General features: G+C 40.0%; 1 protein-coding gene across 2 annotated transcripts; it reads left to right on the top strand.

The window, feature by feature from the left end:
• Positions 1 to 10293: 10293 nt before the first annotated feature.
• LOC137325275 (leucine rich adaptor protein 1-like) lies at positions 10294 to 25584 on the top strand. 2 transcript variants are annotated; one of them, XM_067990171.1, is made up of 3 exons: positions 10294 to 10419; positions 10525 to 10759; positions 21818 to 25584. In XM_067990171.1, exons 1-3 carry the CDS (start codon positions 10349 to 10351, stop codon positions 22412 to 22414), a joined length of 903 nt encoding a protein of 300 aa, XP_067846272.1. In that variant the 5' UTR covers positions 10294 to 10348; the 3' UTR covers positions 22415 to 25584. The 2 variants fall into 2 exon arrangements, with proteins under 2 accessions (XP_067846272.1, XP_067846273.1); XM_067990172.1 differs by having other exon boundaries at positions 10315 to 10419; positions 10521 to 10759.
• Positions 25585 to 27246: the final 1662 nt, after the last annotated feature.

The following is a 27246-nucleotide window of genomic DNA, read 5'->3' as shown; positions in this document are numbered from 1 at the left end:
AGGCAGTCAATCTGATCGCAGCAGTTTCCCATCGGGCAAGTTTGGTTAAAATTACCCCCATCATTTCCCATTAGCAATATCTTCATTATTGCAAAAGCATACTGGGAATTAAACTTCATAGCTATTGGATCTCAATTTTTTTAAATTACATTTTACAAACAACAATATTAATTTTAAGGCAGGTCTATTTAAAATGGCAAATAATAATAATAAGACGGAGGTGTCATCTTTCAGATGAGATATTAAACCGAGGCCTTGTCTGCCCTATCAGTTGGATATAAAAAATCCCACAGCTCTATTTAAAGACGCTCCTGGTGTCTTGGCCGATATTTATTTCTAAACCAACACCAAAAAAACCCAGAAGATCTAGTCATTTATTTCATTACGGTTTGTGGGACCTTGCTGTCCGCAAATTGGCTGGTATGTTTCCTACATTACAACAGTGACTACACTTCAAAAAATACTTAATTGGCTGTGAAGCGCTTTGGGGCATTCTGAGGTCATGAAAGGTGCTATATAAATATAAGTTCTTTCTTGCTATACAAATAACATTTTTTCTTAACAAGTGATTTAAAGCGAAGAGTTTTCTATGAATTTTCTGTGTCTTAACCATTAACCCGCTGACACATTTGTGGAAATTTCAGTCTTCTTGAGCTAATTTCAAACTTTTTCTGCTCACATGCTGTGATGCTGAAGCAAACGTTAACTTTATAGTAATAAAGCTAATCTAATATCATTAGCAGCTGTATTACTGCAATATTTACCCTGTATGATAAAAATGCACAAACCAATTTTAAATGGGAAATGCCAGCTGCTAACAATTTTCCTATAGTTAATATCAAACAACATGATATTATCAGTGGGAAGAACGGAAAACTGGCCAATCACAACACACTGGTAATAATATCCTTTATCACTTTTCAAGCAGCTAATGAGCTATTTAGCTAGTATAAAGAATGAAAAGTTTGTGAATACAGCTCCAGAGTACAAAAAACTGTTGAGTAATGGTTCAATACTAATTTGTAAATCCCATTTCACTGAATGGGCCATGGAGGTCCCTATCAATTGAGTAATGGAAGCTTTTTTGGTCAAGTAGGGTAGCTCATAAACATTCTCTGGAGGCAAGCTGCATGGCAATATGTCACAGATCGTGTGGACTTGGGCTCAATTACTGAGGGGAGCTGCAGGGAGGCTCAAAAGAAGCTTCATATTTTGGAATCACAGCACCAAGGTAAAGCAAGAATATTACAGTGAAACACATGACAGAGATGGAGATGAAGTTACATGGTAGTTGTTGTCGATGGAGGCCAGAAACACAATACTCAGACAGTGAAATACCCCCCACTTAAACCGCCCACATTTAAATCAGGCAATCGTTTAAATTGGGCAAATAGCGATAACCGATTGCCATTACCATTATTGTCAATTACAAAGAGATCGCTTACAGCGCGTTAAGTACGCCAGCTATTTTGGGTAGAAACAGGTTTTCAGTAAGTAGTTTGTACCTTGTTAAGGGGGGAAGGCTGCTGAGGAACGTAAAGGGCTTAATAAATGCATGACTCTCAGCATCCAAGAATGGAGGCCTAGCAAAACAAGGTCAATGGAGGGTAAATGCATAAGGAGGCCAGGAAGGCAGTGACTGAAGCGTGCTTTTGGGTCGAACAAGGCTTGCAGAGAAAGTCAACCAGCTGTATTTTTAAAATAATTTTTAAGGTGTGATGAAATGTTTCTCCCTGTAGATACTAGATAGATGGCCAGATCTTGATCAATACAGCTTTTCAGCTGTTTACTAAGAAGCATTTGACAACTGGTCTGTGACCTCATCCCCCTAATTTACCTGCCTGCTCTTGGTTCTTCCCACACTAAAGTTTCGCCAGATAATAAAAATGGGGAAACCTTTAGTGACTTGTTATCAGACCCTGTCTAAACAATTTGGCCTTGAATTTCTGCAAGGTGCTCCTAATCTCCCGCTGCTACTTTGGTGGAAGATCAGTGGTAACCCTGGAGAAATGGCGTAAATGAGCATTTTTAGCCATTTACTTTGTTTCGGCAGGGGTTCTGCCGAACTATTGTTGAAGAATTCCGGTGGAAATTCCAGGCAGCTGTCTTTTAAAAAAAAATTAAAGTTGTTTAGTATTAAAAGAAAAATGATCACTAATACGTAGTTTCCCTAACGTTGACATTTTGAAAACCTCCAAGCAGTTAGGTCATCCCAACATTAGATTACATGGCATGAAGCTTATTGTTATTGAAAATTAATGATTAATTTATAAAATTTACTGAAATGGTTATGTGAGGCCACAAATTTCAGATAATCACAAAAGAAATTAAAGAGGAGTTAGAATAAACACAAAAGAGTGGTTAGAATGTAGAATGCTCTCCCACAAGCTGTTGTTTCTTTGAAAAGAGGACTATTTAAGGGTATGGGGAGTGAGCAGCAGAATATGGTTAGAATAGGTGGCTCATGTGAAAAAAACCCCAACATAGGCTGAATGGCCTGTTTCCATACTGCTAATGGGTCAAGTGGCTGGATAATACTAAGAGTAACATTCAAATTATTCCTTCATTTAAAGAGGCCTTTGTTGGACTGCATTCATGTTACCTGTTCTTTAACGACACATTAGATGTAGGCCTTGTCTGCCTCTTCTGATGGCCGGTTGAACGTTAAAAAGCTCATGGCACATTCGAAGAGCTCGGAGTTCTCCCGGTGTGACACTGCCAAAAATACATTAATTAGTTATTCACTTATCCCTGTTTGTTAGATCTTGCTACATGGTTGCCATATTTGCCAACATAACAGTCACTGCATTTTCAAAATAATTAATTGCATAGGAAGCACTTGAAAGGTGATAAGATGCTATATAAACACCACTCGTCTTTTCTATGACTTCTTTGATATCCTATTTATTAAAGAGGAATAGGCTGATATGTTATCTTCAAAGTCATGCCTAGTATTTCCTGTCATATTAGTCATATCAATGACTAAAAGCAATTTCTTACTTTGCAAGTAATTTTGGGTCAGTTAGTAACAGTAGAAAGGTGAATTTTTGATGAGAGGAATTTTTTTGTTAAAAGGGAAAAGCCAACATTAAGGTAAATCAATTATGGTCTTTGTGGCTTTAGAAAGAAGCTTTCAAAAAGGAACATGGTATAGTAACTTCAAATCATTTTGTTTAATATAAAATGGACATGTCATTAATTATTGCAAGCATATTATTAACCTTCAAATAGACCAGTCATTCAACAGACAGGATGTAATTACTGTTTTCAGGTTCTACTCGGCATTCAGAGGAGTATGAAACCTGTTCATTCTCAGAGTTTTACGCTCTATGTACCCATCCCTTCTTGTCTTATTCTACAAAGAACTTCAAGCGGACTCTGAAGGTTCAACTTTTTACTGTTCTTGTCAAAACTGTAAAAATTATTTAACAGAAATAACTTATAATTGATATTTTTTAATACTAAATTACAGTATTTAATACTAAATTAAATAAGTTGTTTTTCAGATCACACTTTTTTCTTGTGAGTTTTCTTGTTTTAAAAGACTTGCATGGCACACATTGGAACACCAATCACTGCACCACAATAATGGAGTTATTGTGGTCACCCCCTGTACTGCTGTGTTGTCAATCTCGATTGTACTGCTATGGGGAAGTATCCTCCCCACCCCCATCCCTCGCCGAGGAAAGGGAAGAGTTGCCTGAGGCTGTTGTTATATCTTCCAGCTGTTGACTAAATGTTATACTTAAAATTCAAATAGTCAAACAAATATTTTGGCTTCCAGTGCAGGGGCCTCTGAATTCAATCCTAATAATTCAGCCTGCACTTCTTTGAGACACCATACTGTACGGTAATGTGGACCCTTTTAATAATTAAACTGCATTTACTATGATAAATTTATATTATATTGGGAGCTTCACCATATCAGAAACTGAGCGATTAATATCTGTATTGCAAACTAGGCAGACATTAAATTAAAGGCAGACAAAGAAAGCAATAGTAGATTGATCTTTGCAGAACAAGACAATAATCTATTACTCCAATCAGTTTAAAACTGTTGCTTCCTGCAATGTTTTTTCTTAAATTTAATTACAAGCATTATAAGCTAATAAAACAAAGTGAATTATTTCTTATTTAAAATATTGCTTATGTCTCCCCTCTGTGAGCTACCTTTGAGTGTTTTTCCATGTTAAAGGCACTATATAAATTGATGGAATTGTACCTTGTATCAAAGTACTGGGAAACTGCATCCCAGCAAGAGTCTTCAGGAAAGGCAGAAAATGGAAAAAATATTTTTAAAATACTATTTATGTCAGAGGATGAGCGCATGTCAATAGCTAAACCCTTCCCTTTCCTGTCACATGATGTAAAACTCCATGGTTAACCTGGGGGGCTATAATGGTGCCAGTAAGAAAAACTTTGGCTGTAACCAAATCTCATGAACCAGCACGGTGACATTCGAGCAGTTTAGAACCAACAAATATATTCAGTATTTTATACTCCCAGCTCATGGCCACACAGTTCCCATACGGTACACATTTATCTGTGTTTTTCTTGGTATTTTTTCTGTATTGTTGTGTCTAACTGTGAAAATGCATCTGGAAAAAAAAGTAAACAATAAAATTGCAGATATTTTGCTAATTAATAAACCAATACAACACTTGACACTTTAGTACCTTATCAATGTATAGATACCACTTCTTCAATGAAGGTTGTGTGTTGAAAATTGCTATTTTAGTAATGATGTTACATTGGAGGATGCACACATGCTGCCTAATATGTGATATGCATGTCCCAGTTTCCTAATCACTGCGAATGGTAATGATGATGAATAGGACACCAAGACACATGCATCACTCATGTCCTGGTTGACTTTCATGGTTCTATCGGTACACACGTGTATTTTCCTTCAGAAATATAGGAAATTCTGCAGATATGAAAGCACTGCAGTTTGTTTATGAAATTTTAAAAAAAATGTATTTTGAGCTACTTTTGTGCCTCTCGGAGACTGCCTGTGGTCTTTGTACTGTCAGAACACTTGGTACTTGATAACCTTCAGAAACCGGGGGAACTGAAATGTTTTGCACAGTAGTTTATTAGGGATTAGGAAGAGGGTCAGATCCATGACTGGTCTTTAATCAGCATGCTATGAAACTTTATTCTGTGAAGCATTAGTGATTATTTCACTAGAGATAGGAGAAGTAGCACAGTGGGAATATAAGAAATAACTTGCATTTATATAGCACCTTATCACATGTCCTAAAGTGCTTTACAATCAGTGGATTACTTTTGAAGTGCAGTCATTCTTGTTATGTTGGCAAATGTAGCACCAATTTGTGAACAGCTATAAGCAAGCAGCCAGGACAACTGGAAAACTCTGCTCTCCTTCAAATAGTGCCATGGGATCTTTTATGCCCGCATAAGCAGGTTTAATGTCTCATCCAAAAGGCAGCATCTCTGACAATTCAGCACTCCCTCAGCCTAGCTTATGCGCTCAAGTCTGTAGTGAGGCTTGAAACCACAACCTTCTAACACAGAGGCAACAATGCTACCAACTGAGTCAAGCTGACACCTTTATATAGAGAATAAAAGGACAATAATGCATTATAATGAGACAGTAGTTTCAGGTGGTTCAGTATGTAACTCATGAATAAAAAAACATCAGTAGCATAAGTTAAAATGAACAACCAAGCTGTCAGTGTATTAGAACAATTAGGTCACAATGATTGAATGAAGGCTAATGCCCATCAACTGCCTTATTCATGAAAGCAATTGCAAAATAGCAGAAATTTTGTTATATCTTGTGAACATTTTCCTATTGTATTTTGTAAATGTCTTAAAGGGTAAGGTAACTTTTGGATTAAGTGCTATGATTGAAATTCAACAAAAAGTCAGATTTAGAGGACTTAAAAAAATAGATTACAGTCAAGGAAACACATTGACATCAATGAAAAGATGTGGATATAATCCAAGAGCACTCCCTTAAAGTCAAATCAGTTCATCTACTCTACTACTTGATTGAGGAATTGGCCAATCTTTGACCATATCATCATCACACGTAGCCTTGAGACCTTTATCACTGACATGGCTCTCTCTGATCACTTCTTCACTGCTCCTATGCAGCTCCCTGCCTGCCCCAAAAACTTCCAATATTACATTACATCCTGGGAAGGATTACCCGCCAACTCCTTTAGACATGCACTGTCATACTTCAACCTCACCCAAATCTGATCTACCACCTTTGTTAATCCAGGTGGATGTAAAAGATCCCATGGCACTATTCAGAGCAGAAGAGATCTGTTGGTGTCCTGGCCACTATTTTTCCTTACCCAACACCACCAAAACAGATTCATTGGACACTTATCTCATTTGCTATTTGTGGGACCTTGTTGTGTGCAAATTGGTTGCTGCATTTTCCTATAAAACAAAAGTGACTACATGTCAAAAGTACATTATTAGCTGTTAAGCACTTTGGGATGTCCTGAGGATGCAAAAGGTGCTATAATTGAAAATCTTTCTTTCCTCCACAAGTACCTCATCTCTTTTGATGCCCTTGTCATTGTTAGATGCCCTCTCCACTGTTCATCCTGGTACAATAACCTCAAATCCACAGGCTGTAAGCTTGGGCATACTTGCCGAACAGCCAGCTTTGCTATCCACCACCTAATATGGTTTGATCGCCTTAAACTCTACCATTGCTCCCTTTCAATGGTCAAGTCTGCAAACTGCTCAAAGAGCAACCTGGAGAGCAGTAACAACTCCAAATTCCTCTTCTGCACTAGCAACTGTGTCCTCCAATCACCAACCACTGCACCTATCATCCTCACTTTGGACACCATGGACTCCTCTATGTCCAAATTTGAATGTGTCTACTGTGCTCCAGCCTCTCCAGTCCCTCTCCTTGCCCTCTTCCTAGTCCCCTTCAACCATTATTCTATCATTTCTTTTCAATTTCTCCCCACTGTCACTAAATTTATCTTTTCTATTAAACCCATTACATGCCCCCTCCACCCCCTCCTGTCCTAGCTCCTGATCACCCAACGTGTCCTCCTTGTTTCCATGCTTGCGGACATCTTCAACCTGTCCCTGTCTGCTGGTATGGTCGCCTCATCCTTCAAAACTGCTGTCATCTGCCCCTCCCTTATAAGTGCAAATTCCTTCTTTTCATTACCATCACACAGAAGTGTTTTTCAAATCTTTTATTATTTATTTGTTAAACACACAACATGATAATGTGGTTTGCATCAAAATGTTCATCAGGTCCCAAAAGCATTGATGCATGTGATATCTTCATGATGAGAATGATGTATGGCTCTTCATCCTCAAACAATGATGATGACACTTCAACTTGTTTCCATGGAGATGTGGCAATACCCAACAGAGTTTGATTTTCTTTTTATTCGTTCATGGGATGTGGGCATCGCTGGCGAGGCCGGCATTTATTGCCCATCCCTAATTGCCCTTGAGAAGGTGGTGGTGAGCCGCCTTCTTGAACTGCTGCAGTCCATGTGGTGACGGTTCTCCCACAGTGCTGTTAGGAAGGGAGTTCCAGGAAGAAGTAAGATCTGAGTTGATTGCTCTGGAGTTATACAATGGGGTCAGTTATACTACACTCTAAGATTACAAATGGCAATGCATGATTGGTAGACCCCCATGCAATAGTGTTAGCTCCAATGTTCCTTTCTGCCTAGGCACCACAGAGCTCTATTCACTGGATTCCAAATCCTGGTTAAATGTTAATGATAGGTGAGAACTGATGGGAGATGTAGCATTAAGTTTAAATTTTAAAATTTAAATCTGCACTAGACTGCAGAAGGTGTGATGCTGAAGCAGTGTGAGAATACCTCCCAGGGGTGAGCTCATACCTCTTGTCTTTACTGCAGTCCACAGTCAGGTGGCTGACCCGATTCTATATTATACTATAATCTTTCTGTTGATACACGTCTAAAATAGCTTCACATTATTGGTGGGTCAAGTGGAGCAAGTTTTAGTGGGGGAACATTTAGGGAACTGTGATCATAGTATCATAAGGTTTAGATTAGTTATGGAAAAGGACAAGGAGCAATCTAGAGTAAAAATACTTAATTGGAGGAGGGCCAATTTCAGTGGGTTGAGAACGGATCTGGCCCGGATAAATTGGAATAAAAGTTTGGCAGGCAAAACTGTAATCAAACAATTGGCAGCCTTTAAAGAGGAGATGGTTCGCGTACAGTCTAGGTACATTCCCATGAGGGGGAAAGGAAGGGTAACCAAAGCCAGAGCTCCCTGGATGACGAAAGAGATAGAGTAAGACGAAGCAGAAAAAGGGGGTGTATGACAGAACTCAGGTTGACAGTACAAGTGAGAACCAGGCTGAATATAGAAAGTATAGAGAACAAGTGAAAAAGGAATGAAGAGGTGCAAAGAGAGAGCGTATGAGAATAGACTGATGGCTAACATAAAAGGGAATCCAAAAGTCTTCTATAGGCATATAAATAGTAAATGGGTAGTAAGGGGAGGGGTGGGGCCGATTAGGGACCAAAAAGGAGATCTTCGAATGGAGGCAGAGGGCATGGCTGAGATAGGAACATAGGAACATCGGATCAGGAGTAGGCCATTCAGCCCCTCGTGCTTGCTCCGCCATTTGATAAGATCATGGCTGATCTGTGATCTAACTCCATATACCTGCCTTTGGCCCATATCCTTAATACCTTTGATTGCCAAAAAGCTATCTATATGATACTAAATGAATACTTTGCATCTGCCTTTACCAAGGAAGAAGATGCTGCCAAAGTCACAGTAAAAGAGGAGGTAGTTGAGATACTGGATGGGCTAAAAATTGATAAAGAGGAGATACTAGAAAGGCTGGCTGTACTTAAAGTAGATAAGTCACCTGGGTCCGGATGGGATGCATCCTATGTTGCTGAGGGCAGTAAGGGTGGAAATTGCAGAGGTACTGGCCAAAATCTTCCGATTATCCTTAGATACGGGGGTGGTGCCAGAGGACTGGAAATTGCAAATGTTTCACCCTTGTTCAAAAAAGGGTGTAAGGATAAACCCGGTGGTGGGGAAGTTTTTAGAAATGATAATCTGGGACAAAATTAATAGTTACTTGGACAAGTATAGATTAATAAAGGAAAACTAACATGGATTTGTTAAAGGAAAATTGTGTTTAACTACCTTGATTGAGGTAACAAAGAGGGTTGATGAGGGCAATGCGATTGATGTTGTGTATCTGGACTTTCAAAAGGCGTTTGATAAAGTGGCACATAATAGGCTTGTCAGCAAAATTGAAGCCCATAGAATAAAAGGGGCAGTGGCAACATGGATACAAAATTGGCTAAGTGATAGGAAACAGAGAGTAGTAGTGAACGGTTGTTTTTTGGGCTGGGGGAAGGTGTTCCCCAGGGGTCGGTACTAGGATCACTGCTTTTAATTCAATATTTCTTACCCTCTCTTTATTTTGTTTTCTGTAACTGATTTTACATTGAATTTACTATTCTAACTAACATTTCCTGGTTCTGTGTCTGCGCTGCTCATTAACGATTCTTCAATCTGATTAGTTAAGGGGATACACAGTTCCTTGACCTGTTCACACTGTTTACAGATGTGGGGGAGAGGATGCTGCACTTTTTTCAGCTCCCCATTACAGCAATTTGCTGTCCAAAAGCCTGTGGATAGTTTGTGGGTAAGTTAAAATCTAATGAGCAGTGGGCGGGTGGCCCTGGAGAAGCAGCATGTGGCGTCTGCCGGCGCGCTTGAGGCTTTCGGTGACAGTTGGGCAACCTCAGGGACTGGAGTGCATCATCAGCACCGATAATAAAATTATTATTTCATTTGGTTTGCTTTGATTTATTATTGATCAGTCAAGATGAGATGGGTTAAAGGCTAATGTCATGGGTGGAGGGGTACGTTTGTGCCTAACGCCCCCCTCCCCCTCCTTTTAAGGGGCTTAAAAATACAGAGCGGTGGGCGCCCTTTGCTCGCTGCTCAGCGCAAAATCCCGGCCAATGTTCCCTGAGGTTTTTTTTCTTGTGTGTTTTAGGCCCCCCTTTTATAAGAAGGGGGGGGGGAGGGGCTTAGGGTGTGTTTATGTGCAGCAACTCAATAAAAAACAAAACAAGTGTCAAATTATAATTTTATTATATCGGTCCAGGATGCACTCCAGTCCCTGCGGTGCCCACCGATGGAGGAAAAATGTGAATGGCGCTTTGTTTAGACCCATTACGGCAGAGAAGGGGCGGGGCGGGGGTAAGGCAGGCGCTGTGCCGGAGCTGCTTTAGCCGCAGTGTCTTCCCTCCCTCCCTCCCTCCTTCATTCATTGATTCATGCAGATGGAAATTAGTGATAACCTGCCCTGGGCCGATAGATGCAGCGGCTCGGCGCGGCTCGTCGCCAGCAACTGTGGGGAAATGTACATCACGGAGAATCCGGCTGGCGGTGAGCAGCACTAGTTTGAGTGCTTTTAACTGGACTGAATCGTTTTATTTATTTATATATATATATATATATAATTTCTTCCTCTCCTCCTGCTATGGAAGAAAGTGCGAGCGAATCGCTGCCAGAGCTGAAGGATTTGGAGAACAAGGTGGGACGGAAGACGCCCGAAGGTTTGCTGCGCTGGTTGCGGGAGGACACGGCTCGGCCCGCCGGGGATAACGTGGACAGTCCCGGGGCGAGTGGCGGGCAAGCAGCGCAGGTCTCCGGTCACGGTAGCAGTCAGGGGAAGAGGCTGCCACAGGGGCTGGCAGAGAAGATCCAAATCCTCAGGCTGGAAATGGTGAGGAGGGGAGTGAGTGAGTGAGTGAGTGGGGAGGTGGAGTTTTGTATTTTTAAAAAGGTGCAGGTATTTATAAATAGGACCTCTGGGCGAGTTGGGTACAAGCTGCGATTGCATTTATATTTATTTACCTTAGCAACACCGCTCAAATATACACACTGCCGTTCAGCCCCTAGAAGAAAGTTAACTTCGGAGTTCGACATTTTAAAAATAAATTCATGTCAAATGTAGATTGTCAGGCGCATTAAACCCATGAGCACTTGTCAGAGATACCGTGCTCTGCAGAACCGATTGACTATTGTTTCGGTTTCATTTATCCACACGTTTTATTGGATTTATCTCAGATCAACAGATTACTGATGTTTAAACCTGCAGCACACAAGTACAGTGGGGGAAAATTAATAGATATGAACATGTTTTTTTGTAACAGGAGGCTCCCTCTAGCAGTTTGAGGAACCCAGCCAAGTATTCGGGGTTTGACTCTCACCTTGTTTCTGTCTTCATTGGTTGTTGCTTGTTAACTAAACATCGAAGCACCCAGTCTCGTACAGTTAAATCAGCAGCGGTCGTCACCTGAGTAATGTCAACATTAACCCGTTCATTTATTAGAGTTTCGCTGTAAATGTGTCATTTTGACATTTTCCCCTCTACATTTTAAAATAAATCACAGAGACCCGGGTGATGGGTGAGCAGTCCCTTCTCTGGCAAACCTCCCGCTTAAAAAAACTCACTTCGTGCTATGTTAGTTTACAAAAAGTGACCCGATATGCCAAGGTGTGAAAGTGCCACGGTGCCAGTGTTACTGGTGCATGGCTCTCTGTGTTTGGACTTCAGTGGGAAATGGGAAAGACTCCTGGCGTGTGGTCACTTCTGTAATGTTAGAACTTATTGTAATATTGAGGCTGGTCTCACTACTTGTCATTGAATCGAGGGCGCGACGTTGACAGCGGTTACATTAATCAAGTAGATATCATCGCAGCTGATCAGTAGTTTTTATTTTGCAAATGCAGCTTTAGCATCTTTTTGTTGAAAAATTGTCTAACAAATACCACTGCAAAATTAGAGTTCTCCAAGTAATACAATACTTAATACATCTAAACCCCTTTAGCATGAGTTTCAGCAAGAACATAGTGATGGATGATTAAAATAAAGGAAGAACAGCAGGTGCATAAATAAATGATCTAAATCGTAAGAATCAGCGAAAAGAATCCATTCTTTAGCATGTTATGATGGCGAGGGCGGGATCCCATATTTGTCCGAATCTGCCCCACCCGCGGTCTCTGAGGCCAAACCACGCCCACCCTAGTCTATTCGCTAATTCAGTCCACCACACTAGGGATCAATTCTGGGATCTATCTCATCTTTATGGCTAAGCTCCACTCAAGAGCTTTTCTATTTATATTTTAAAAGTTAAAATTACTGCTTGTTACATCTGTTTCCTCTCCAGACATTTCATTCCCCTCCGTCAATTTCACTTCAGTCTAAGCTAACCTTATTAATGCCAATTGTTAGAAATGAATGGATCCTGGTTAGATTAGACTGGTAGTGTAGGACATGTAGGATGCCAGGATGTTTTTGAAAGTAGGTAAATTTGCTATCTTTCATATAATGGCAGCTTTGTATCCCTCACAATCTGTTTTGTCTCACTTGTTCCATCACTATATAATTGTGTGTCAAACATCCAAGATTTAAATGCTGCTTTTGTAGGACATAAGCAATATATTTAAGACATAGCTGACTGCATCAGGTGAGGGTTGTTCGTGATGAAGTAACGTATGCAGGTCTGGAAACAATGGGTTTTGGAGGAAGATAGATACAGAAACCATGGGAGAGGGGGGAGGAATTTTAACTCCCTGCCTGGCAGAAATCAGGCTGGGGGGATTAAAAATGGAGATGGGCCACTTACCCACTTCTCCCTCCTTTCCCGCCCCAATCTGGCCAACTGCAATTTTAAATTGCTCGAAGCTGGCGTGGCCCTCTTTAAACATGCAGATCGGACTCTGATTACTTATCGAAGCCTGATCTATTTTAACCTTAGGCCTCGGGGGTTGGGGGGGGGGGTTGCAAGGTGCTGCAGTTTCCCTACCAGGCAAAACCTGCCAGAAACGTCAGCCAGAGCCAGAAGATGCAAGGTAAGTTTTTTTTTTCATTTCCTATGGGCCAGGAGGAGCAGTGCTCTTGTGAGCCTCACAAAGAAACCTTGGGCTTTCCTTAACCTGAAATTCCCCTCCGATGGACTTGCCTTGTGCTGGGGACCATTCCCTCTGGTCCTCGGTGGCTGCCTCCAAACTGCCTGATTTTAACGGCAGGGCAACCGCTTCCCGCCGACTTCTTGGCCCCTTTGGTTGGGAAGCAGCATGCTAATGAGGCCAGGCCGTTAAAATTGTCCCACTCTCCCTGTTGCCACTCCCGCACGGGCACGTGGCTCGCTTTGCTGCGTTCCTGCCTGTGAGTAAAAATCAACCCCATTGTCTGTATATACTTAAAATATTTTGAGTATTTTTCAGAAAATACAGGAGGATAAGATTCCCACCACGTTTATAATTTAAAAATTGGACTTTTTTTCTCTTTAATCACTACCTATTCTGTGTGTTTTTATACCTTCATTTGATCTGTAGCATACATCATTGTGTTTGGAAGATAGCCATATTAAAAATGTTAATCAAGATGTCCTTTATATCCATCAGCTAGTGATACTGTTACATAGTGTGAAATTCATAAATTTACTAATCTTTTGCACAAATTGCATGCTGCTCCTAAATGAGATATTGGGTTTGTCTCCAGACTGAGTCAGTATAGTCACATTTTTTGAAAGGCGGAAGAGATGCACTTTGTCATTCCATTTGGTAATGTGGAGTTTTCAAACCAAAGACCTGAACAGAGTGCAGGGAGGTTCACTTATAACATTCTTTTGTGGGGGAAGGAATTACCATGATATTCATGGAACAAGGTCTTCTCAGAAATTTTCCTGAATCATTTGCAGCTATTGGAAATCTGCTTAAAATTGGAAGAAATCGAAAAATATCCTTCAGAAAGCCTAATTACATCCGAGCACTTAATGCTAGATGATGGGAGATGGACAGGAGCTTACCATAGTGGAGAATGAATAGGCACAAGTTTTGCAGCTTTTATTTACTGAGCAAAGAGAAAATTCACAGGAGGGTTGGCAAAATCTTGAAGTCTAATATTCCTAAGACCATACAATGCCTTTTTATTATACAAAGTATAAGATATGGTTTCACAGTGTATGCTGTAGTACACATCTCAATACTTGCAGATAAATTCAGTGAGGTTTATGCATAATTATACAGATCTATACACTAGGGTGGTTGGTATCGGAGCTGGGGTCGTCCCTAGTCAGATGATACTAGTGGCTTGTAGGGAGGTGATGCATTGTAGACTGCAGTATTATTACCTGCTGACACTGCAGGTAATCCTGAGGGTGATCTGGCAATGGATGGTCGGCTGGCCTCCAGGAACGTGCCAAACATCTCCCGGTGTTCCTCCAGGTCCACATACAGCCCGTACATTACTTGATCTGACTGGTAGATGTCTCACATGCTTAGACAGCATTTATTATGTTGGATTGTGCCAGAACGGGGGGTGCATTATCTTGCTACCAGGAGAGAGATCTGTGTGAGCTTGAGATTGGCATGGGTTCATTTTTCAGGTAGTAGGCTGAGTATATATGGCCTTGGGTTCAATGGGGTGGTTAGCTCTGTCGTAGCTTCAGTAGCCAGCAGCACTTTTGTTTAGAAGGCTGGAGGGTGGGGTAAGATCAGAATGTAAGCAGGAATGTGCGTTTGTGGCCACAGTTCTGCCAACTTTCCTGCCAGGGTTGGGTGAAATTTACTAAATTTATGCACGGTGAGGTGAAGGATTTTCTCATTCTGTTGCAGGCAGATGTCATGAAGGCCGGCCTTGGTGTTGCCTTGCAGTCCTCCCACGAGCTACATAAGTTTCCTGTGCTGTCTGGTGTAGAGATGGACAGCACTAATAGGACTTGGGTGCACCTGTGGGGTGGTTCTGTGGTGTAGAGGGCCAGCTCTAAGGAGGTCAGTTTGCATTGGATTATAGGATCCTAGATAAAAAGACAGACTTGGTGATAGTGCAAGTTGTTATATTGGATGATATTCCACCACATTCTGATGGTGATCCCCCCCACCTCAGAATTATTCAAATTGGTCACAGTGCAATGCATATGCAGGCAGTGTGCGATGCAAAATGTTGCCACACATATTTTTCTCTATTTTTGCATGTAGGTATATGTAATGTGTTTTGTTGCCAATGGTGTATAGCCATGTTAATACTTGCAATTGTAAATGTAAGGGAAATAAAATGGAGGAAGGTATGTATAACTCCAATGCACACCAGTGGAGCTTTCTTCCCTACCGTTTTGCTAGTAGTCCTGACTTAGACCAGGGCAGCCCAAGGTTCTGTCTAAATGTGCTGGGTCAGTTGATCTCAGCTACACCATTGGTGGCAAACTAAAATTAGCCTCAACTAGGCTAAGGTGGGCAAAAATCAGCCAGGGTTCCCATGCTCCAATAGCCTGAAATGGCCACGTGGATGAGTTGGAGGGTGGCTGGTGTCAGTGGGACTGTAGTTTATGATGATTTGGCCTCTTCCGAATAAAATTCGCTTTCTTCTTCTATCAGCAGACTGGAAGTCCCATTCAGGGATTTCATATCTTCAGAACATAGGAACAGGTGCAGGCCATTCAGCCCTCGAGCCTGTACCACCATTCAGTTAGATCGTGGCTGATCTGTATCTTAACTCCACCTATCTGCCTTGGTTCTGTAACCCTTAATACCCTTGCCTAACCAAAATTGACCAGTCTCAGGTTTGAAATTTTCAATTGATCTAGCCTCAACAGCTTTTTGGGGGAGAATGTTCCAGATTTCTGCTACCCTTTGTGTGAAGAAGTGCTTCCTGATATCACCCCTGAATATCCTAGCTCTAATTTTAAGGTTATGCCCCCTTGTTTTGGACTCTCCCACCAGAGGAAATAGTTCCTGTATATCTACCCTATCAATTCCTTTGATCATCTTAAATATCTCAATTAGATCACCCCTCAATCTTCTTTCAATTCTGTGAATTCCTGGCGTATGATCCAACAATTAAAAAAAAACAATATTACAGTTCTGCCTTTCACAATGCTACAGTAATTCATGTCAGGCTCAGTGACCACTTGACCCCTTTTTTTCCCCAGAAGAAGTTTGCCACATGGTGGAGCTACCTCCTATACCATTGTGGCAGTGTGTATTGAAAGTACTCTGTCTGAATCGTTCCCTGTTTTGTATGGTGTTAAGAAAGGATGTGCACTGGGCCCAGTTCTATTCATACATTATAGAAGGCACATTTAACAGCTGGAAATACACCTTCGTATTAGACGACAGGACAAGATCACTAACCACGAAGTACTGGACTGCGTTGACAGCACCAGCAGTGAGGCTATAATAATCAATGCTCCGCTCCATTGGGCTGGATATGTTGTTAGGATGGACAATGTATGGTTGCTGAAACAGGTACTTTATGGAGAACTGGTGGATGTCAGAAGAAAGCAGATTGGACAACAAAGGCACTACAAGGACGCACTGAAGATTCACTTAAGCAGTGTAACGTGGTCTTGGGGTTACCCTGACCACCACCAAATGGCAGGGTGTGCAGCAGTGAGAGAAGGAGTGAAGAACATTGTGCAACATCACAGTGCCAGCGTGGCAGCAAGATGCGAGAGATGGAAGGGTCGGCAACATTAGAAGGATCAACAGGCGAACCCGCAGGAACACGAGACTTGTGATAGAAAATGCCTGTCCCATATTGGCTTGAATACTTGTCAATGCACCTACCATGATCTTATGTTCTCACCACCATCATGTACAAGGGACTCACCACCACCATCATTGGTGATAGTGGACAAGCTTTATGGAGATATATTTACAATATTTTCTCGTAAGGCGATAATTTGAGTCTTATTGTCACTGTTTCATCTATTGGCTCTGTGGCTTAGTTCTAGAGTGCAACTGGGGTATGGTAGTGTAGTGGTTATGTTCCTGGACTAGAAATCCAGAGGTCTGGACTAATAATCCAGAGAATGTGAGTATAAATCCCACCATGCCTGGTTGAGAATTTGGAATTCAATGTTTTTATAAATAAATAAAAAGCTGACATCAATTAAAGTGATCACTGTCTGATTGTCATACAACCCAACTGGTTCACTAATATCTTTTTAGGGATGGAAATCTGCTGTCCTTACCCAGTCTAGCCTATATACAAGTCCAGACCCACACCATGGTTGACTTTTAACTGCCCCCCTGAAGTGATCTAGCAAGCCACTCAGTTGTATCAAACCACTTCCTGGAACTGCCTCCCTAACAGCATCGCAGAAGCGCTTTTACTACACTGACTGCAATGGTTCAAGAGGCCTTAGGATGGGCAATAAATGCTAGCCTTTCCAGCGACTCCCATATCCCGAGAATGAAATTCTGGGAATTCTAAAATATTATACAAATTTTGGAACATACTGGTGAATTTATCATGTTTGTTTTCTTTGTTCTGGTATCCACATTGATGACGTTTGCTAACATTTTTAATGAGCGTACACAAACTAAATAAAATGATGAATTCATCTGTTTTTGTGCTAAGAAGGAATATTTGTGAACATTTTGAGAATTTAGATTTACATGTGATTTCCTTTCTTTTGCATGTAATTTACCCCTATTTAGTTAAATTCTAACACAAGTATATTGTGTTTAAATGTAAACCTGATTTCTGTTGGAGGAAATAACTTTTTTTTGTCATAGCTGAGTTTGGAGAGGCGGAATTGCAGCATTGATATTTTTAGGGAAGCAAAGTTTTTAGAAATGACCTGTTTGAAGAGTTAGATCATGCTGTTCATATTTGCATATGGTTGGCTGTTACCTTTTTTAATTTGATTGGTGATGGCAGCATGGCACTATCATTTTGGTAGGAAATCGCAAGTTTGTATTGTCATTCTAAATATTTTTCTTTCCAAACTTGATCTGACTGTATGTAACTCCTTCTCCATATGGTGGTAGTACTTTCATTTTACTGTTCCCGGATATAAGAACTTTTAATGTATGCACATATAAAGTGTTATGCCATAATGTTATCTTCAAATTCAGACAAAGGTAACGTCAACCTCAGCAACAAAGCTAGAGTGTCTTATAATTTGAACCTCTCTCTGTTGCACTACACCTTTTGAAACGACTGTGTAATCACTTGGCATGAATCATGACAGCACGAATCATTGAAATCATAATCTCCCATAGAATTCTTCATTCTATATGTATGTAGTATAACCTGTATTGCTGCAGCATACCACATAGGCTTATGTCAGGGCTGGGAAATTCTACCTGTGAACTATATAGTTGCACACTAATTTCCAGCTTTGGTGAAGCTGAAACAATATCTCGCCAGATTCTAAGTAAGGTCTGCTTATTCCATCCTCCATCAAAGTGGCTGGAGTATTCAGTAAAGATATGTGCCTGTTATAGCCCAGTACAATACAGTACACTCTTGCTCCTAGCAACCAGCGGGGTCAAATTCATGAGACATTTGTCCTCGCTTGTTGTAGTTATCTTTTGCTGCATTATGTTATGCCACTAACCTACAATGCTGCTTTTTCTTGCTGCAGCTGATCCTCCATTGCCCACTTACTCCAGTGCCAAGTGTGTACTTTTATTTAACCAGAAGACTTTAATCTTGATTCAGATAACAGTTGTTTGGCAATCAAAACTTTACACAATATTTTCTTTTTCCTCAGAAGTACCAGTATCTCAAAAGCATTTTCCAGTGCCAGTGGATATCCTGTATTCTTCAAAGGTCGTACAGCAGAACTGTATACTCTACTGCATCAGTACTTGCATCTCAGTAAGGTTTAGGCAGTAATGCTGATACCACTAAGCATCTGCTATTGTTGAAACAGGTCTCCCCAGATCAATAACTTCAAGCTGCACGTGTTTTTGGTTAAAGACCATTAAAGCATTTTTAAAAAAATTCAACACCCTTTGTAATTATGCAATAGAGGAGACATTTTTGGGGTCAGTGATCTCTTACTGAAAGTTGGTGCACTTTTCCTGTGACAAGGCTAAAAATTCAAGGAAAACGTGAGGTTTACTTTATTGCAAGAATGAAATTGAGTGGAGGTCACAGCCTTATTACAGTTATTATGTGCACTAGAGATTGCCACTAGATGATTTTTGCAGGAAGTTGGCTTGAAATGCCCAAAGTACAAGTTCCGTAGTTCCTTTTTTTTCTCCCCAAAGAAATTGAGAAGTGTGCTGCAGGATGGCTTGTAACGTAGTGGGAGTGGGGAGACCTTTTTGTGAATCTAAGCAGAAGTCTGTTTAAATGCCAATTAATTAATTTTTCCTGCGTTGACCTACTTAAAAATAGTTTCTCGGATATTTCAGTCAGCGGCAAGTAGCTTCTTTACATCACCTGGTGTCCTGGTCTGGTAATGATCTCCCCAAAGTAATTATGACTACTGTCAGATCAGTGGCAAATAGCCACTTTGAGCACTAATTTAAAATACAGATAAAATTATAAAACTGAATTAGTGTTATTAACCCTAAAGGAGTGATCTCTGTCGTAAATGGAGGCTATTTGGAGCTTTGTTTTTTTTTTTGATCCTTGATCACTAGCACCAGAAATGCACGTGTAGTCAGTTGAACAACAGATTTATTTCCCAGGCAAGGCAGCACAATAATTGTTGCTGCTTCAGTGCAAAGTGATATAATGTAGGCTTGTGTCTGGTGTCTTCATCAAGTTCCTGATCTCGGCTGAGCTGTTTGGGCAGGGTGGGGTGGGGGGAAGAGACATTGAACAGAGGCTAGTTATTTCCCTCGCTGGAAGGAAGGAAAATTGGAGGATAAACACGTTCTAATAGCCTGTTCAAGTGGCATTGTGGAAGCATAGGAGTAAATGAGTTGGTGCAGGAAGACAGATGGGGAGAAAATATTTGGAATATCTATTCCCGTTTTGAATGTTAAATCCCCACTTTTTTTTGAGTTGAAGTACACCAGATGTAAATGTGTGTAAAGGATCTTTGAGTGTCAGCTAAACTATTGCTTTTTGTGTGCATCAGTGCAATGGATAATGTATCACTGAGAGGTATAGTTTACAAAAATATTAACAATCTAATCATAATATGTTTCTGTGTAACTCTTCCAAGTGGTTGCAGTAACAGTTGTTGAGCATCCATAATAAGGATGGTATGATTACAGGGGAGGAGGAGAATAATTGATCATTCTTTCCCTCCCCTCCCACCCCCTCCCTCCCTCCCTCCCTCCCCCCCCCCCCCCCCCCCCCACCCCCCACCCCAAGCCATTCTTCCAGTTTTCATGCTGGTAGAGTAAGGCTAATTTTATTTTAGTCATGGTTGAACTCTTGTCCTTGGAGCAGGATTCTAACCCACCTGTGTTTAAAAAGACACTGGGAGGGAGAGGAAAAAGAAATTCTAGTTGTTGCAATTTATTCTTAATTCTGGGCAGATTTCCAGTCTTCTCCTTTTTGTTGCTAGTAGCAGCAAAATATCTTGCCACCTGTGTACAATTAGACGTCTGGTTACTGACCAGAGATTTATGGTTTATTGGTGGGGAATGTAGAATGAGTACATTAAATTGAACTTGAGTTTGAGTCTTGGACACTAGTTTGCAGGCTTGAGTGGCCTAATTACACAGGACTACCTGGGCCAGGCAGAACTGTAATTTAATTGGTTAATTCTTGAAAGGATTTGTAATGTAGAAAGCAAGCAATGTATCAGCATCTTGGCACAAACCATGCAGGTTGTGTTTTGTTTATGCAAAATATCAAGATGAACAATGAATTAAATCATAAATCTTGTGGAAATAGATGGGTTTAAAATAATATGTAGGTTTGGCATTATGCCTTAGCATTCTTCAAGAATGACAGATTTATGGTTAGATAATTGTGTTTTCTGGAAGACATAGATTCAGCACTTCGAGGTTTTCATCCATTGCAGCAGCCATATCTGAACATTCAAGTTATTCTGGAACTGTGGTCCTGGGCATGCTGTTTTCTTTTGTATATCATGTACTTAAAACTCAGGCAGTATTTCTACTATTGATCCTTCAGTGTGGGTGTCATCAGACATCATGCCTATTGAAGGAATTGGCTTTTAGTGTTCAGTGTCACTGCTTCTAACTCTTGCAATATATATGCCATAATGGAATTTCCCAAGATAAACTGTTTACTGTCTACTAGTAAGGTCCTCATTTGAGGCAATAATGGTCCTTTTAACTTGCATCAAAATATAGTTATTGTCTACCTATAAATTTAATTTAAAAAAAAATCTGTAACTGAACATGGTGTGTCTGTCAAGTCTGTATCTGTTTCTGCACTCCCACCATCTTGTATCAAAAAGGTGCTTCATTGGTAACAGCCTTCCCCAGTGAATGCATACTTTGTTTCTTGGTGCTGACTTTATAGTGCTGCACATTCTTTCTTGTAATGGCGGGTTCCTCAAAGTTGGATTCATCATAATGTTAAGTACTTTCTTGCCTTCAGTGTTTTGTTAGAAAACCTGGTTTATGCATTATAGCTGTGATGTAAATCAGACAGAAGAACATTGGGAGCCACTTCTCTCTTCTTCTCCTGCCAGCTCCCCTTCCTTTCATCTCTTGTCTCTGGTAAGCTTTTACTAAAACATGGGGAGCAACTGTACAGGTACTTCTTTAAAAAGGGGGACGATGGAGAGGGCTTACAATCAGTCTGCAAGTGGTGCCAATAATAGGAATCAGATTTGCTTGGCTGACCTGTGTATTCACTCCACTGTTGGCGGAGAGGCTGGGCTCCATAAAGGGGTGGTATAAAAAGGAATATTCAAAGTGAAATGACACTGAGGGGGAAGGCATTTGCTGTTCATAGTACTTGTCCTTAGAATTAACTTCTGCTTTTATTAAAAATGAAACCAGTCAACAAGATATTAAGTTTTTAAAAAAAAATCATTTCTTTAGGCAGTAGAATGTGAAGCTATTATGATTTTATTAGTAATTGTCCATTTTGTACCATTAGGCATATCTAAGGTCGATTGATATCAAGATAATGCACCAGTTGATGGCTGTTAATGAAGGGATTGAGGCAGTGAAGTGGATTTTGGAAGAAAAAGGCACTCTTGCCAGCAGATGCAGCAGTCTGACCAGCAGTATGTACAGCCTTGTGGAGAGTCAGGAAACCTCGAGGAGAGGCAGTTGGAACAGCCTGCAGGATCCGAATGATAAATTGGATGGCATTTCCATTGGAAGTTTTTTGGATACTTTGGCTGATGATATGGATGAATACTGTCAGATCACCATAGATCCTTTGCCCACTGCACCCTCGAGCCAAGGAGGCCCGTTCACCACAATGGAGAAAGAAATATATGCCAATGAGACACGCTGTCAACAAGCCAACATGGCTAATGGCTTTTCGGAAAAGCAGGGGAGCAATGTTGCTGATTGCAACGTGGAAACTAAATTTTCTCATGACAAATTATGCAAAGATGGTGGGAAACTGAAGATTCAAACAAATGGGAAAATAGATTATGACGGTTGTAAACAAAACAAAATGCACATTGAATATGATGCCCACTGGCACTGGGTGCAGTCACAAGATGATGTAACATTCCTGTGAGGAGGTAGGGTAGACCTCTTGACACTGCTATTGACCAATGCAGTGGTACTCAACCTTATCTCAATCTGAACTATTATAGCACTGAGTAGACTCAAAAAGCCAAGTTCAAAGGTATGGGTGGTCAGTACGGCAAAATATAGAAAACACATTTGGAGTTACTTTTACAATAAAAGGCATATGTTTCAAGTGTCAGCAGTAGTCTGCGAGATTTGGCAGTTTTAAGAAATCAGGGAACAGAAATGGGATTTCAATCACTGAAATTGCACCGACACTGCAGTACTAGTTTAAATGCAAACAGTTGGCTTGTCACGGTGTTCTACAGTTGTGTAAATGCAACTTTAATCTGGAGTCCAGGCTCAACCTGACACTGGAACAAAGCACAATTAGGTTGGGCCATAACTTTGGATTTATACCACACAAGTTTAGCATCGATACGAAGTAGAAACTGTTTCACACTAACTCTAGGTAAAAGAAACAGCTTGGTTTTTCATCAGTGCCATTTATAATTGTAAAATGTATTTTGCTGGTTGTGATCGTTAACTGGGGTGGAGGGAGGTAAAAATCTGCATTGTGGTTCTGAATAATCAAATATGACTCACTACAGGTTGAGTACCACTTTCCTAATGTATAGGATTGGCAGTAATCTCACAGTGCATGGTATATTACATGTAAGATCAATAATCCTACTGTTTCCTACCTATTTCAATTTCAATAATTAGGAAGCATGGTAATTGTAGTATAAGTACATAATTGATTGGAGGTACTTTCCTTTGCAATACTAGTATATTTCTGAGCTCCGTCTGAGGTGTTGGCCAACATTTGAAAGATTACGTTTTTGTACATGGTGGTAAGCACTTCTTAATTAGTGAAGTTTATCAATCATTGATCTGGGAAGGGAAATATTCCAAGGTTCAGCAGGTTTAAATATTTGTGCGAACTTAAAATATTTGAGCTATTCTTGTAAAGTTATTCCTTCCTCGTGTGCTTGGTTCCAATTGCCACTTATTGCTGGGGTTACCTGACGCATGAGCCCTATCTTCAACACTATATATAGCTTTTTACGCGGAATATTTTTGTGCACTTATTTATCTCTTCAGATTTGGTCAAGGGAAATTCTGGTTTATGTTTAAATGACAAGTTAAGTGCTCTCACCATGGTTGAGAAACCTTTTCTCAAATGCCATTCGGTTCAACAGACATACTTTTCCCTTCATGAGGGCAGAGGTTAGAAATTCATAAAGATACTTTTTTTTTATTTAGGTGGTTACATATCTATCAAAATAGAGGCATCAACCCTCATGACTGCAATAGCATTTCTGCACAAATTACAGATATAACCACCTTTTTATGTAGCTATTCGAGAACACCCGCGGTTCAAGATCTGCTGTAAATTTCTTTCAATGCAAGCACATGATTGACTTTGGGAAGGTACAAAAAAATAGTTTTTTAGGAGCTGTTGAATGATTTTTGAAAATTGCAGAGATTTGCTATTGCTAAAATAGCTAGTGTTCTGCAATACAGTAATTGCAGTTTGACCTGGTTTATTCAAATACTTATGGAATACTGGCTTTTATTAGATTGCAAGTCACCAGATTAATCTGATGTCCATTCAAAAAATGTGCAAAAGAATGAAAATGACTTAAACACATTTTTTTCAAAACAAAATATATTGCATTTATCAAAAAAGAGCAGTTTTCTGTACATAGTTTGTAGATAATGAAGAACACATTCAGCATTAGAACTGTAATCGTGTAACTGTATACAAGCTTGCACTCTCAAAATCTTGTGACCGAACTTGATGGGGCATGGAGAGAATCTTTTTGTTGCTTTGTCTTGATTGTTGGATCCTTCTTGATATCCCTGAATTTAAACGTATTCATCACAGCATCACATCACATGTGCTGCTTCAGATGGTGAATCACTGAATGAAGGTCACTGTGGTATTAGAAAGGGTTATTGGAGGCGCAGGGGGCAAAAGTTCCTCCTCCAAAACCTTTTTGTTTGAGTTTGTATCATTGTTGCTGATGGGCACAGGTCAAGCTGGACAGGTCTGCAGTTTAATCGAGCCACCTTTCCCTGTTTCTCCAAATGAAGCTAGTTGATAGACTAAGCCGCAAGCCAAACTCAGACTGTGCTTGTGTTGCTTATGCCTTTTTATTTGGCAGTAGACTTCTTTAGAATGCAGATAAAGGAGATTTAGCGAGTCGGGTAGGCATGTTTCCTGCAGAGCTGAAGTCTGAAAACCTGGCCAAAAGCTGCAGGTTTAAATGCTGTGTCCATACGTAAAGAAAGGGCTTTTTATAATTTTATTTTGTATCTCATTAGGCTCATAATGCATAGCCCAGCTAGAAGCAATATATGCAAGCAGATGTAAGACAGCAAGGAGAAAAGCCTGTGTTAGTGGCAGTAAATCAGTCTAATGGGCAGCCATTTTGGATTAATGGGGATTTGCCAGTTGATTCAATTTGGATTCAGAGTGCAAGGTTTTTGGATTATCTAATATGCTTATAATGGAAGCTGGGTATCAGAAGAAAGAATGTTTGGCTTAATGAATTATGGATAAACCAGGTCTGACTCTATTGTTTTATGCTGTACTTCAAATGATTATTGTATTGTCAAAATATATTGATATTTCTGCTGATGTATAAAGATTTAAAACAAAGGCACAAAGGTGATTGAAGTGCCTGCCAAACTTTAACGAAAGTAGAAAAAAGACCATTCTTCAGCAAAGCAACACAATGCACTAAAGTCTTAAAGTATGGCGGTTACCAAACCATGAAACTCACTTTTTTTGTGTGTGTGCTTGTGTATGATATGATGTTTCTGGATGTTGTATAAATTGCCAAATTTAACCTGTTCAGTGATAGATCCTCAAATCAGTCCTCTGTGTTTGGGACATGTTATCTCATTCTAGCCAAACTAAGATTTGCAGTAAACTACTTAATTCTATTGTTAATTGTGTTTAATACATTCCTTGGTTATACATTTTTAAAAGTATCCGCTTGATTTTATATTTTACAATAAAACTCAAAGCTTAGTTTTATGATTAAAATATAATCATAGTTTGGTAATATACGTGTGAATGTTACTAATGGATGAACAGATATCTTAAAAGTATTACAGACCACTGCAGTAACAGCAATATTAAACTCTTCTGTTTACAAACTTAAATCTGTGTGTAAATAGTTTGGACAATGTCTGGTCAAACAATACTAGAATCAGATTGCTTATTTGTGCTTTGTTCAATTGGCCTGTGTCTTTGTCAGTTATTAGCTATTTATTCATTTATGATGCCAGAGTTTTTTAAAATGTATCTTCATGTAACAAATGAAAAGTCTACTGGGTGAGAATGCACTGGAATCATAACTAAAGATCAATGTGATCTAGCACTATGGGACCCTCCTACTTTATATACTTGTCTGGTGGGAATCCCCTTGTGAACTGCCACAGGCCTTTAGAATCTTCCTCTTTTTATCTTTGTGTAATTTACTGATTTTGTAGGTACTTTGGAACTTTCTAAAATGATGGATTTCCTGGCCTTTCCAAACCATTTTATTTGCTATTTCCTGACACTTCATTTCATTCCGCAAGGAGGGTTTTGAGTGTGTTACACACATAGTAAGCTATTTTAAGCTTAAACCTATTAACATTGTGGCCTTGTTTCATGTAGGGGAATTTGAATTCTAATTTTAAGCACATTCTCCTTGAAAAGACTCACATGATAACTATATTGGAACACTCATTTTTCCCCCAGGAACTGTACAATTGATGCAGAGCACTCCCAAGTCTAAATGATCCTTGAAATTGAGATTGTATGACTTTGTTAAATTTTCACTCTCTTTTGTGCATCTAATAATGTTCTTCTATAACAATGAGCAATTTTGTTCATCAATCTGTGCAATGCATTACTGAAGAATGTATTTGAATAGTCATCTATAAACACAAGTGGATCTCCCATGGCATTTCTCACTTCAAAATTACATATAATATATAAAAAAATTATCTAAAAATGGAGGGAGAACTGAATGCCACACATCGACACTCCAGGGGCTAGGCATAAGAGTCGAGGGGAAGTGTAGCTGCCTCATGATCACCCTGGTTTCCACTTGGATTTGGGATTTTTTTTTGTGGCAACTGTTGGGACAAGAATGGCAGTGGCTCCCAAAAAATGGGTTTTCCTCATGGGAAATGTTCTGTACTCTTCCTCCAAAAATAGGGGTGCAAGAGGCACTCGCTAGTCACCTGGTACCCTTGCACTTGAAGTTACAGACCTAGATTTTGTCAAAAGGATCATTATTTATGTAGGCTGTAATTCACAAGGAAGAGAGTGACTAAGTTGTCACATGCTGCAAGCTGAGCTGCATTGAAGACCATCCACAGGTGTAGCACTGCCAGTGCCTGTGAAGGCCACAAGGTCACAACAGCCCTAACTTCCATGCCTTTGGGTCATTCCATGGTGCCATTGGCAACACCAGCTACAATAGTCACAGATGTATAAAGGAAATTTTGGGTGCTTTGTACTAGAGCAAGAGATTTCATTTGGAGATGTGCAGAGAAACTGCTGTGTAAAAGAACTGATTTGATAAGGGGTTTGAAATTAAAAATATTTAAATACATAACACACTGGGGGGAAAACTGTACTGGTGCAGAATGGGGAACAAAACAGCTAGACTACAGTGTCTTTGTTAGCATATCATGACAGTGTATGCTCAAAAAATCAGGATGTGATGAGGAAAACTGGTGATATGTGGCAGGAGCTGCTTAATGGCACTGGATAAAAATGCACAGCATCAGAACAAATAAAACTTAATGTAAGAATGATAACATCTGAAT

The sequence above is a fragment of the Heptranchias perlo genome, chromosome 9, assembly GCF_035084215.1.
Source record: "Heptranchias perlo isolate sHepPer1 chromosome 9, sHepPer1.hap1, whole genome shotgun sequence".
Classification (NCBI taxonomy): Eukaryota; Metazoa; Chordata; class Chondrichthyes; order Hexanchiformes; family Hexanchidae; genus Heptranchias; species Heptranchias perlo.
The sequence above is the reverse complement of the archived record's forward strand: the minus strand, read 5'-3'. Positions and strand labels throughout refer to the sequence as shown.

What these genes read in the sequence shown, in the direction of transcription:
- LOC137325275 (XM_067990171.1), top strand. Translation starts at nt 10,349, where the DNA reads ATGCAGCGGCTCGGCGCGGCTCGTCGCCAGCAACTGTGGGGAAATGTA. An exon ending in CACGGAGAATCCGGCTGGCG is followed by an intron (nt 10,420 to 10,524) that starts GTGAGCAGCACT and finishes TATGGAAGAAAG; the next exon opens with TGCGAGCGAATCGCTGCCAG. An exon ending in AAATCCTCAGGCTGGAAATG is followed by an intron (nt 10,760 to 21,817) that starts GTGAGGAGGGGA and finishes TTGTACCATTAG; the next exon opens with GCATATCTAAGGTCGATTGA.